The sequence below is a fragment of the Fringilla coelebs genome (genome assembly GCF_963513975.1).
Source record: "Fringilla coelebs genome assembly, chromosome: 14".
Classification (NCBI taxonomy): Eukaryota; Metazoa; Chordata; class Aves; order Passeriformes; family Fringillidae; genus Fringilla; species Fringilla coelebs.
In genome coordinates this window covers 4,399,941-4,412,215 of record NC_140040.1, presented here as the reverse complement: position 1 = coordinate 4,412,215, position 12,275 = coordinate 4,399,941, and the positions used below count along the sequence as shown (strand labels likewise).

General features: G+C 38.2%; 1 protein-coding gene across 1 annotated transcript in view; it reads left to right on the top strand.

Moving 5' to 3' along the window:
* The first annotated feature begins 425 nt into the window (after positions 1-425).
* Positions 426-12,275, top strand: part of PLCG2 (phospholipase C gamma 2) — a 49,915-nt gene continuing 38,065 nt past the window's right edge. The window contains exons 1-2 of the mRNA XM_084215130.1: positions 426-634; positions 11,480-11,620. Of these exons, the coding sequence (XP_084071256.1) occupies positions 439-634; positions 11,480-11,620 (337 nt within the window). The 5' untranslated portion in view covers positions 426-438. The remainder of the gene's footprint in view (positions 635-11,479; positions 11,621-12,275) is intronic.

Below are 12,275 nucleotides of genomic sequence, written 5' to 3'. Positions count from 1 at the left end.
TGTGGGAGAAACAGAGCCATGAAGCTTTAAAAGTGCAAAAACTGATGTTTAGATGTTTCCCGCACTTAGTGTTTGTATTACTCATGTTTTCCCTTCACTCCAGTTCTCAAAAGGACAGTTACCTGCTTAACATTCTCAGGTAGGTCTTGTCTAATTCTAATAGAGTGCAAGAATTAACACAAGCTGATGTTGCTGGAACTGCCCTCTGTGAAGGCTGTTTGTACCTCCTTTCAGGATAAACCAGCAAGAGTTAATGTTGGCCATGTACCTGCCTTGCATTTGCATGGGCAGGAGTCTCTGTTAGGTATCTAATTACATAAATGTGATCTTTAAAGAAATGAAAATGCTGTTTTAAATATTGAATTTTCTCCCTTTTCTTCCTTATATTTTTCTCTCTTCAGGACACTGAGACCATAAAAGTTTGATTAAAAAGAAAAAATGCCCAGAAAGACTGTAGACTATGGAGTGATGCCTGAGTATGAGAAAAGCCAGATCAAAAGGACCTTGGAATTGGGAACTGTTATGACAATATTCAGTCTTAAGAAGAGCAGCCCAGAAAGGAGGACTATTCAAGTCATAATGGAAACCAGGCAGGTAGCATGGAGCAAGACCGCTGACAAGATTGAAGGTTTCTGTGAGTATTTGCAATGTGCACCTGAACTTGGAGTTACTAATAAATTGATGTCCTTGTCAAATATTAATTTAACAAGCCTTTTGTTAACATTATGAAGATTTTGGCTGAAAGAGTTTACTAATTTGCTGACAATATTTTGAATTCTTTTAATGTAGACGAAGAATCTTCTGCAGCTCATTATTTAGGTATCTAACACTACTTAAATATGATTAAGATGCTTTTATCCTTAGCCTTGTTCTAAAAGTTTTCAGCTTTGAATATGATGGTGCTTGTGTCTGAATTAATTCACATTTTGGTATTCTTGGGCAATTTGCTGTCTCAGGATGGAAGTCATTATTTAGGACGATTATTGCATTGTTGGAAAGTACCAATGGCTTCAGAGGCTGAAACTGTGAGACATGGGATGGTTTCAAGGCCCTGAGTTGGTATTGTCTCTTTAGTTGATATTGAAACTGACTAAACCCCTTATTTATAACAAGGTCAGGAAATAGAAGGGGAGTGTAAGGCTAGATAGGGCTGCAAAAACTAGAATAGAGGAATAAAGTGAGACTAATCCTCAGTTCTTATGAACACAGCTGATGCTAAGAAAGCTCAGCCTGCGCTTTCTGTGATTTGTGCACTTCAGGGTGGTGTAATGTAATTACAGTGCTTGCATAGGACTATATGGTAACTTCTTAAAATTATTGTTAGCGTGGTTTTACTCTACAGCTGCTAAATAGTATTTGTCCTCGATAAAAGGATTGAATAGTTTGTCTGAAATACCAGAATCATTTACTGGTCTGTTGAGGTGTGGAGTTTTAGAAGGCTTTGGTTTTTTTGGTGAATACACGGTAGGTTAAAAATCCTTTGGTCTGTAAGGTTGCAAAGACAGACACTGAGAATTTGCATGATTTTGGGATTGTCTGAGCAGTTTCTCGTCATGCTTCTGACTTAAAAGTATTAAATCTCTGCTACTGTTTCCATTGATTCCTGTCTCATTCCTTGTGGAGACTGGACCTGCAACTGGAAATGTGATATAGTAGAAAGAAAAGACTGGCTGTCTGGGAGGATGTTTTTATCATTGGTGGTGAAAGTATGGTCACATTCAGTATTCTGGGGAAAAGCAAACCAGTCTGGACACCAAATTAACAGGTACTCTGGATCATAATCTTTTATTGCCCCAGTTTCTTACTTGACAAATGAGGGTAATTATCCTTTCTATAATGATGTGTGTGAATGCAAGTACTGGTACTGTGCCAAAAAAGAAGTCCTGAGAGGGCGGGCATGTAGAATTCAGTTACGAGAGCAGTGCTTGAATATTGTCTAGCAAATAAAGCCTGGGGTTTACACAGAGAGCAATACAATTAAAACATAGCAGAAGATGACCACTCAGTGAAGGTAGGAGACCTCAGAGTCCTCTGGCCAAACCAATTTCTGACCATGTGTTGAAGTCTTGACGTAGCCATTTGCACAGAGGGGACAAATTTAAAGCTGAACAGACTGTGCATTCCAGATGTTGGGGTCAACTTTTTCAGTCCTGTCTTGTAATCACTTTTTATCAAAGCTTTCTGTGGCTGGTGTGTGTTTGTGTAATAACAAATAATAAATTAACTAGTTTGCTCTGTGCATGGATTTTATTGCTTTAAAAGAAGGTGAGTATTGTAATTTGACTCTTAAACCTGGGTGATCCAGCAGGGTGATGACTTGCTTCCAGATCCAGGCTAGGACAGGGACTATTGCTCCAGATCTGTGACTTATCCAAAAGCCATCTGCCTCTCCACAAAAATTGTAGCGCTGTAGCAGTTTTTTAAATTGAGCAACACTTCAGTGACGTGAATAATGCTGGGAAATTTAGGTCTGAAAATATATCCTAGTCTAAAGCATAGATATTGAAAATACTGTTTTATTGGCTTGAAAAGCAATGAATCTGCCCCAACAAGCTGTATTTGTCAGGTATTGTTCCAGAATATGATATGAACAGTTGTTCCAGCTCACCATGAGCTGTATCTGGTCTACTAGAAATGAAAGTCACTGCAGTTTTAGCTTGCTGACAGTGTTTTCGCTGAAGAGGAAGGAAGTATTTTATTTAGTTATTTAGTTAGTTATTTGTATGTTGCTGTTGGTTCTTTGACTGAGACTCAGGCCTTCTTTTTGCTTGAAAAGTGGAAAAAGGTGGAAAAAGGATGGATTTGAAGCTTTGCCATTTGAGAATTGAATGGGGTAGGCTCTTGAATATAAACGTATAAATGAGTGAGCACCAATATATGCTGGTAGATTGTATTGATTTTGTGACAAATAAAACCCACATTTTAAGTAGTTGAGGGCAGAAAATTATCATCTCAAGTATTATAATATATTTATATACTTACACTGTACAAAATCTAATATTCATGATATGATCTTAATGGTTGCTGTTTGCATGTGTGTCACTCCAAAAACAATTAATATTCAGTATGAGTGGGAAAGTTAAGATGGTTTCCGGTTCTGTGTGTGCTATTTTAACTCAAGTTTGGCAACTGCTCTTTACAGAAGGCAGAAAACTCAATGTTAGCATCTGCTATGGGTTTGTGTTTCTAAATCAGAGAGTGAGAAGAGTTCTTTAACTTTAGGACACAAAAATAGGCTGCTAATAGATGGCAAAGACAGACTCCAGCTCCCTAACTGCCCTGTGTAGTGTTGTGAATTTTGGATGTCATAGTGCTGATTTTCTTGTTGGTGGACTGTAAATGTTTGAAGAACACTCAAATTCCTCTAAGCCAGGGTTGATTATAATTATTACAATGACCTTTTCCAAGTTTGGTTAATATTATTTTGGAAATAATTTAAGTTAAATCTCACAATAACAAAAAGGCAGCTTCTCTTATTTTGGAATAAATTGACCGGAGCAGGGGAGAGATGTAGGATTAGCTATGCTTATATAAATATTTACACAATCCTATGGGCCCAAAAGTGGCACTACTGTGTATTTTAAATTGCATTGCTCATAAAAGGCCTCTTTTGTTGAAAACCTGCCAGCATATCTGTTTAGAATAGAGTGAAAGAGTTGCTAAAATTAAGGCTGTTTCCTGCTCAGTGCAAATGTGTGTCTCTGGATGAGAAACTTCAGAAAACTCTTCCTAGATCCAGGTCTGTGGTGTGGTAAGAAGTGAGGATTTACAAAGGCTAGGAGATCTGGTTTAAACAATCCTTGTCTTGTGTGGTTCAGATCACAGAGTGTCCAAGTACTGGAGATTTTACATTGACCCTTTGAGAGACTTGAGTTGCCATATACAAAAGGAATTTCTAACAGAAAGGAACTGGGGAGAAACCTGTGTTTTCTCCTAAATGAAAGAACAGAGGTTGGTTGTGTCCTTTAGAGAAGGATATGCTATTTCAACAGTAGATCAAGAGGCACTGTATTTCTGACTGTGCATAAGTTTGAGGTGATGTTTTCACAGCCCAGTATTAAGCAGTTAAATTCCAAGTTAAATTCCATCGCCTGTCTACCCAGCTAGGCATTTGAGACAATGAATTATTTTTGCTTGAGAGGACAGTTTGGTTTCCTGGTACAGAGGGATTTGATTTGCTTGTTTAATTTGTAATGGACCCTTTTTCTGCAAAACTAATCCCTGGTCTATTGCAGCGTGTTGCCTCCTGATGGTTCTGCTGTGTAGTTTTATTGTGGGCTTAACCTTTACAACTGTGTGTGGGTCTGGATGGGTCACACACACCCGGGGGTGGTTCTGCCCACCTCAGACTGCCCCAGGGGGTGTTGTGCACACTGGGACAGAAGTGACAGGCAGAGGGGAAAGGAGAGGTGGCCAAGGGAGGGCAGGATTTGCCAGGACCCTGCTGAGACACTCGGCTGTGTGGCTGTCACCTGGGGTTTGCTGTCTGAGAGAACATTCCAGAACTCCCAAATTATGGTATAGCATTTATATGCACATGAATAAATTAAACCCCAAAGTTATGATATTTAAGCTTGTAGAGCAAGCAGGTGGCGAGGTGTAAATCTCCAGGAAGCTGATCTGTTATGGGTATTCCATTCTTTCTCAGATGCAAAGTGCTTTCAGGACAATTATTAAGGGAAAGCTCTCGGTGACTAGAGTTGGATTACTCATTGGAAAATGTGTGACTTTCTGCATATACTTCCAAGAATCCCTTGAGTGAAGGGATGATTCACAGCCAGGAGAATTTATACTCTCAGAAATCTGTGGTGCCATCCTTGAATGTGCAAGTGTGCGATTCTCTCTAATTACAAGCATGCTCATTTCAGGGAAGATTCTATTTGAGGACAGAAGATCATTTCTCTGTTTTTGAATACCTAGGATTTTTTTTTTAATGTGAAGAGGTGACCTGCTTTTGTAAAATTATATAAACCATATTTTAATCCCTTATTTTTCAGAAAAGAAAAATCACCTTTTTGTGTATTTTTCATGTTCTTTATTTATTGCAAAAGATTCCATAATAAAAATATCTAGTGACAATTTAGTTGTGCAAGCTCATAACAAGAAATAGGTTTAAAGCATCAGAGGGCCATATTTAGAAAAAGTTATATAATATATCAGCTGTGAAACTGCTCTTTCTGTATGCAGAGTGAATGGTCAGGGTGTAGATAAGGTGGGAAGAGAAATGTTAGTATTAATTTATTCTGAAAACTTTCTCAGAGGATAAAGTACCTGGGCTGGGGAGTGACAGAGATGCAGACATCAAGTCAATGTAATTGTAGAATAATGAAGCAGGGGAATAAAGGCTATACTTAAATTGAAGCTTTTGATGCTTGTGACACACCACAGTACAACAATAGCAGCCATTTCTATTTTCTGCAGCCCAGACCTTTATTAATGCAATAGGACTACCTTGTGTCTTTTTTCCAGTTATAACAAAAACCTGTGTTTGACAATGCATAACATGTTATTTTAGAATTTATGTAAACTGCTCATTTCACATTGTCTCACTGCTCTAGTTTTATGTGTAATAATATTTTCCCAGAGTTTGTAGGAAAAAAAATGCCCATTTTAAAATAAATTTGCAATCTCAAAGTCATTTGGCATTACCAATTTTTCATTTAAACTACAGAAAACTGTTATCAAGTGTTAAGTTCACTTGAGATTTTCTTCCCTGCTGAAAAGGGGAGATTTTACAGAATTTGTCCTCTAGAACGTGATTAAAAAACCCAGACATAAAATGAATTTGAATTTTCATGTTTCACAGGTAAAGGCAGTGTGAAAAATCAGACTTAGTAAATTCATGCTAAAAGTAGAATTAGAACCTGTGGGAGCTGCTCTGCTTTTTCTCAGTCTGTAAGATTGTCCTGTGCTTTCAGACTTTGTTACACTGCCAAGCAGGAATCACTAATTTCTGCCAAATATTGCACCTGGATATTTAATGATCAAAGCTCATTATAGGAGCTGTGCATCTGTAATAGAGTCATGTAGATACCAGCACCAGGTCAGGCCACATTCAGCTGACAGGGTGAGGGGAAAAGCAGGGATCTGGAGTTTAATTTAATGGCAACCTTCTGTGTGTTGCCATAGGCAGTGCTGTTCTACCTAACAAGGGTTAGTTTTTTTTAATCTTTGTTTTATTTTGTGAATTTTATCCAGCAGCATTGCCTTAAAATTATATTTTGATAATAATGTTTTTAAAATCTTTGCTAAAATGACTGCCAAAGAGAGCAAATGTTTATGCTGTGCATCCTTTGGCTGTCAGATACATTGGGGAACTTAAAAAACTAACACCTAAGAGAGTGTGCATGCATATGGCTGACATTCTTAAACATTGATTGTTTTCTATGTGTTAAACAGCTGAGTCATTTGTTTAGTAGAATTGTTAATATCAATTAAATTTCTTCTGTGGTGGAAAACTTTTTTTTTCCCATTGGCGAAGATGGTATAAACATTTACAGATCTGTACCTGTCTGGGGGAAGTGATGAGCATCTGTATATTCTGGTGAGGAGTGTGAAATGAGTGCTTAATTTGGCTTGAATACTGGACTTGATCTTGCTGATTTCTAGTAGGGATCTTTGTTTTCCTTACTGCTAGCAGAATTTTTGTCTGAATTTCCTTACTGTTTCAGATTTAAAGTAATAAATAAACTTATCTCAGATTGAAAACCCTGAGTCTCTATTTTGTCATTTGCTTTCTGTATTCTGAATACTGTTAAAGAACAATATGTCATTGCAAAGTGAGGCCACTTCTTGCTCTTTATGGAGTAGCTTCACAAAGGAACATTAAAATTTACCTTTTTTTGGTGTGTTTTGAAATGGCTGTATTTCAGTTGTTAGCCAGGGGATCTTTGTGTAAGTCTTCAGCTGAGTACATGGAGCTTGGTTTCTGTGGTCAAATGAAAAAATGAACATGTGTAGCCTCTAGCTCCTTTCAAATAATGTCTTCCCTTTAGCAGCTCAGTTCTGCAATGTCTGATGCTAACTTACAACAACCAGACTTCCTGTCATGGCCAGCCAGCAAAACAGGGATGGAATGAACTGCACAGACCTCAGCCCCCTGTGCTGGTTGATCAAAGTGAGTGTGAGATGTAGGTACTCCATCCTTTTCCCAGTCAGGTTTATATGCCGACATTTTTCTTTTGTTTTGTTGCATGGAGCAGAATGTAAACTTTTATGAGCACATATATAAATTTTACCCTATTCTTATGCCATTTTGTGGAGATGCACTTTAATTTTTAAAATGAAAACAGTAGGCAGGTGTACAGCCCCTTGAATTTGGAGCTCAAACTGGGAAGCACTGTAACATGGTGCTGTACTGAGCAATCCAGTGAGAAGTTATAAATGTAGCAGTAATTTGTTGATGCTGTACATGCCCCCTCTGTGTGACCTGGTTACATAAAACGCTGTGGGTTTAAAAGGTGCACTTCTCTAAACTTGATGTCAATCACTCAGCTAAATCCCCAGAGGACCCCCTGGAAATGTACTCAGGGGTGCTTTCTCAAGGTGCACCACACTGTGTCTCTGGTTTCATCCTTGTAACTGTGTTTTCAGAAGTTTTGTGGCGGATCTCTAATGACTTCCTTGGGCTGCTGAATGTCTCAGTAAACATCTCTCTTTCTATGAGCTGAATTACTTTCCCTGCCACATCTGGGCTGCCATGCTGCAGGACATTTCTGCTTTCTTGTGACTTTGTCCTCCAAGAGAAGCCTCACCTTGTTCCCTCTAATCACAGACAATTTGTGTTTCATTGCTGTTCTGAAAAAAAGAAGCTGTTAAAACACACCTTGGGTAGTTAATATTTAATTCTGCAGAAATGAGAGCAGAGCCATTGTCCTCACTAACCACCATGAAGTACATTTGCAAAAAGCTACTAAAGGCTTTCTTCATTCACTGGGCACTCATTTGCACGAAGTCCCTGTTGCAGTGGGCAGTTTCTCCCTTTCTAAAAAGAAAACTACCTTGGAATATTTTGTAATGCAAATTTTTGGAACAAAAAGATCTGGTTCTGAGTGTGGAATATTACTATACCTATATACACATGAAAATGCAATATATTCATAGAGAGAATGGCCAGCTCATGTCTTGGTGCACAGAGCTTGAATGATCTGAGTCTCTTATTTTCTTCTTCAAAACATTGCCAGTAGTTTCTCTTAAGTCTTCTTGAGACTTACTGAAATAATGCTCAAACCATGATTTCTGACTCTGTAAGCCTACTCTGAAACTCTCTGTAGGCTTTTCCTTTTCCTTCATTAAGTACAGCACTGAGTTTTGAGCTGAGCACCATTTGTGGCCACAGAGACTGAAGGACTCCTGGGGAATCTGGGCTCTGAATCAGGAATGTTATCTTACAGAACTTTGATTCATGTTTCCTTAGGGAATGTTTTAATCTCCTTTCACCTTTCTTGTGGAAATTGCACCTGCAAGTGTATTGGATTTGGTTTTACTCTGCAAGGTGCATCTGTCTGGGTCTGTGCTTTTTTTTGTGTGTATCAGGCCCCAGAAATATGTGCCTGTGATGCCAGGGCAGGATATGGCTCTGCAATTTGCGTGTGGTATTGAGAAGGAGGAAAGCTCCAGTACTTCAAGGCAGTACAAAGATAGAGTGTCAGAAGTGCTGTGCCTGCAGTTCTGGCATAGGTATGAAATTACATTTTAATTGTTCAGTGACAGATTGTGCTGTTAAAAAAGTTCACAGTAACTGTGAAACAATGACGTTGGTACAGTTGATTTACTAATCTGAGTTTGAAACATGTTGCAGCTTTTCCTGGCCTGCTCCTTTCTTGATATAGTTGGAATCAGCCATTCTGGAGTTACTGGGCATCATGAGGAGGATGCAGAGCTTAGTGCAATACCAGAATTAATGCTTGGTGTTCATATTTCTCTTTTTTCCCTTTGATGCTCCACATTGGCTTTTCTTTCAATAATGTAGAGTAATACATCCTAACCAACACTATGAAATGTCATTAAAATTCATACAGGTAGTTTCTATTAATTTTTTTAAACTATAATGTGCATTACATCTTTATTTCTGTAAAAATCTAAAGAATGTTTAATAAAACTTTTATTTTGTACCTGTTTCATTTATTTTCTAAGGAAATGTAATGATATCTTGCCCAAATTTTGAAGGATGTATAGAATATGTTGCCTGAAAATAATAGGGATGTTTAATTTTGAATTTTAGTTTTTTAATATAAATATTTCTTTCTCCTCTCTTTCACCCAGTTTTGTTCTGTTGTTGAACCATTCCTCTATTTACTGAATGTTTAGCAATTAGGGTATAGTGAAACCTTTTATGAAAAACCAGTTGTAGAAGCAATAACATGTCTGTGCATACAAAAATCCTTGTGCCACTCTGTATATACACAGGTTCATGCAGGAGAAGGGGATGGTGGGATTGAAAGGCTGTAGTGCAAGGAGAAGGACTGTAGTGAGTGTGTAACTGAGGGGTGACATTGGGTAAATTTGTGTGTTTATTTCAGAGGCCAGTGTGAGGTAAGAGCCCCTGGAAATGACAGCAGCAATGCAGGTTGTGAAATCTCTTTTATCACTGCTTCTAGTTTGTACTTTGAGAGGGCCTTTTGTTGTGTTGTTCATGTGTGTGGATTTAAAGGAGTCTGAAAGGAAAGGTGTGATTCACTTTGAAGTTAAAACTGTGTTTTTCAGCAGGGATTTGCTGGGTGAAGGGAAAGCAGAAGAGGTGACTGGGGTTGCACTTGCCAATGGTTGGAATGAGGCAGCCTGGTGTGCAGTCCTGTGCCATTTACTGCAGCCATGCCATTTCCTCTCCTCTCCATCTGGGTATTTCTGTCTCTGCATTCTGTTTCTTCTCTCTTGATATTAATGTAAATTTGTGGTGTAAGATCAGCTTTTTCAGATGGTGACATTTAGGATGGTAATTTGGATACATCTTTAGGGATCCAAGTGAGACTCTGAGTGGTAAGGGGATCAGAGTCATCATTAGAAGCTTTTGGTTCCTGGTCATTTATAGGCACAGTGTGAATTATTTTGGAAACATATAAATTTAGGCATCTTCACCAATCAGATATGCAGATCTTAGGAGATGTTTTCATACTGAGACATTAAAACCTCTACCTTGAATAATGATGCTTGGAAAAATTAATTTAAGAAAGATGCTTGTATCCTGTGATTAGTTCAGGCTAACCTTTGAGGTCTCATTTTCACAGTGTAAGTTGTTTAATGACTGTGAGAAAGGAGGTAGAAGTTTGGCCTGGGATACTTTGCAGAGAATAAGAAGTTCCAAGATGAATTAATGTTTCATTATCAGGATTTTGTTGATGAACTTCCTTGCTTGTTTGTCCATGTTGGCATCATAGAAATGCAGCATTACACAGGTGGAAGCTTTACTATTGTTCAGCTCACCTGTGTCTGGCAGCAGAACTGCTGTTTCATTATGTTTGTAAAGGTCTTCTGTTACTGATGAGGTAGTCATGTAAAACACAGGGTTTATATTGTGGTATTCTTAAATGCATGGACAGAAACCCTCAGCTGTTTTTCTTGGATCTTGCTAGGTCTGATAAACACATTTCGAGAGCAGCCATGAAATGTTTTTCTTCACACTTCGTCCTGTAGCTCCTAAGTCAAGACTGTCCAAAAGTGGAAAGAGCTGTTTATTTCTCTGGTCCACAGGCAGAGTAAAACCACTTCCTCAGTTTTCTAATAAATATCTTATCTTGAGAGCACACATATTTCTATTTCAGTGCTGTCTCCCTCCTGTTCTGCAGGCCCTGTAGCAAGGGTTTGAAAAAAGGGAGCTGACTTGGGAGAGTGGGAACCCTGCACAAGCACACATTCTGCTGTGCTCCAGTGCATACTCATGTTCTCTGGAGAGCTGAGAGGTGAAAGTGACACAACGGGTTATGTTAAACAACACAGATCTCTCTGGAGCTGGCCATCAGAAAACAGACATTTTAATTATTAAGCTTGATTTTTTCTTTATATTGCTACTTCAAATATTTTTCTTGAAAGTACTAGTGACTGTACTAGCTGACAAAGTTAGCTGGCTATGTAAGATTTATGTTGATGGCTTAGGTGGGTAAGGTAGAATTGTATCTTTTCCTTTTTGTTTTTAAACAGTTTTCATGGCAATTGGAAAATTACTTGCTTAGAGTTAATGCCATTTATGAAATCACATTTTCTGTGACCCAAAGGGCCATGTGTATGCACCTTGTCCGTGGAAAATCAGTGATAGCAAAATAATAAAAATATGACAGGTTATTTTTCTTCTTCTGGTTCTTTTCTACTATTGTCTGTTACTATTTATTTGTGGATTTATGGATTAAAAGCTGGTACAATTTGCATTTCTTGTCCAATACAGATCTGCATTTTCATATATGTAGCTGTTTATATGTGTGTGCATACTTCCATCCTACCATTTCAGGCTCTGCAGTTGTACTGACTGAATGTTGTTTCCTTTCAGTGGATCTGATGGAAATAAAAGAAATTCGCCCAGGAAAGAATTCAAAGGACTTTGAACGTTGCAAAGCAAGGCACAGAGAAGAACATTGCTTTACTGTTTTTTATGGAAGCCAGTTTGTCCTCAACACCTTAAGTTTAGCAGGTACTTTAATCTTTTTTCTTTCTTCTTTAAGGTTATTGATTGAACAAGTCCAACACGTTGATGGAACAGGAATGCACAGAATACTGTGGTTTTAACTTCTGCAGTTCAGGAGTGCACCAGATACTTAAAATCTGGAGCTAGACCTTTTACTCAGCCCTTCTTGTCTGTGACCTGCTGCATTTGGAATGTTTCACTTCCCAGTGGTGTGTTGTGCAAGTGTCATTTCTCATTTTTCTAGCAAGGCAAAATAACTCCAGTAAGGTTTTCAGCACTGAAGAGCAGAGGTAACATTGCCCTCTTTAAGGACAGCTATTGAGTGTGGCCAGAATATTGTCCTAATGCTTTTAGTCCAGCCAAAATGATTTTTGATATAATAGCCATAAAAAGTCACACTGCAGCTGTATCACAGAAATTTTCCTATTGCCTGTGGGCAATTGCAGACTAATTTGGAAAAATTAAGTTTTGGTTTGGGCTATTTGTGTGCATGTCACCTGATAATACTAAACCTCTTCTAAATAAGTACTAGGGGACCATAAATAAAATTAGAGTGTGACAAATTTAAAATGAAGATATCTGTGTGAAACAAAGGAAATTTGTACCCTGTATCTATAGAAAGGGTTGGAACACTTTTTATTAAAGACAAGATTATCCAGGG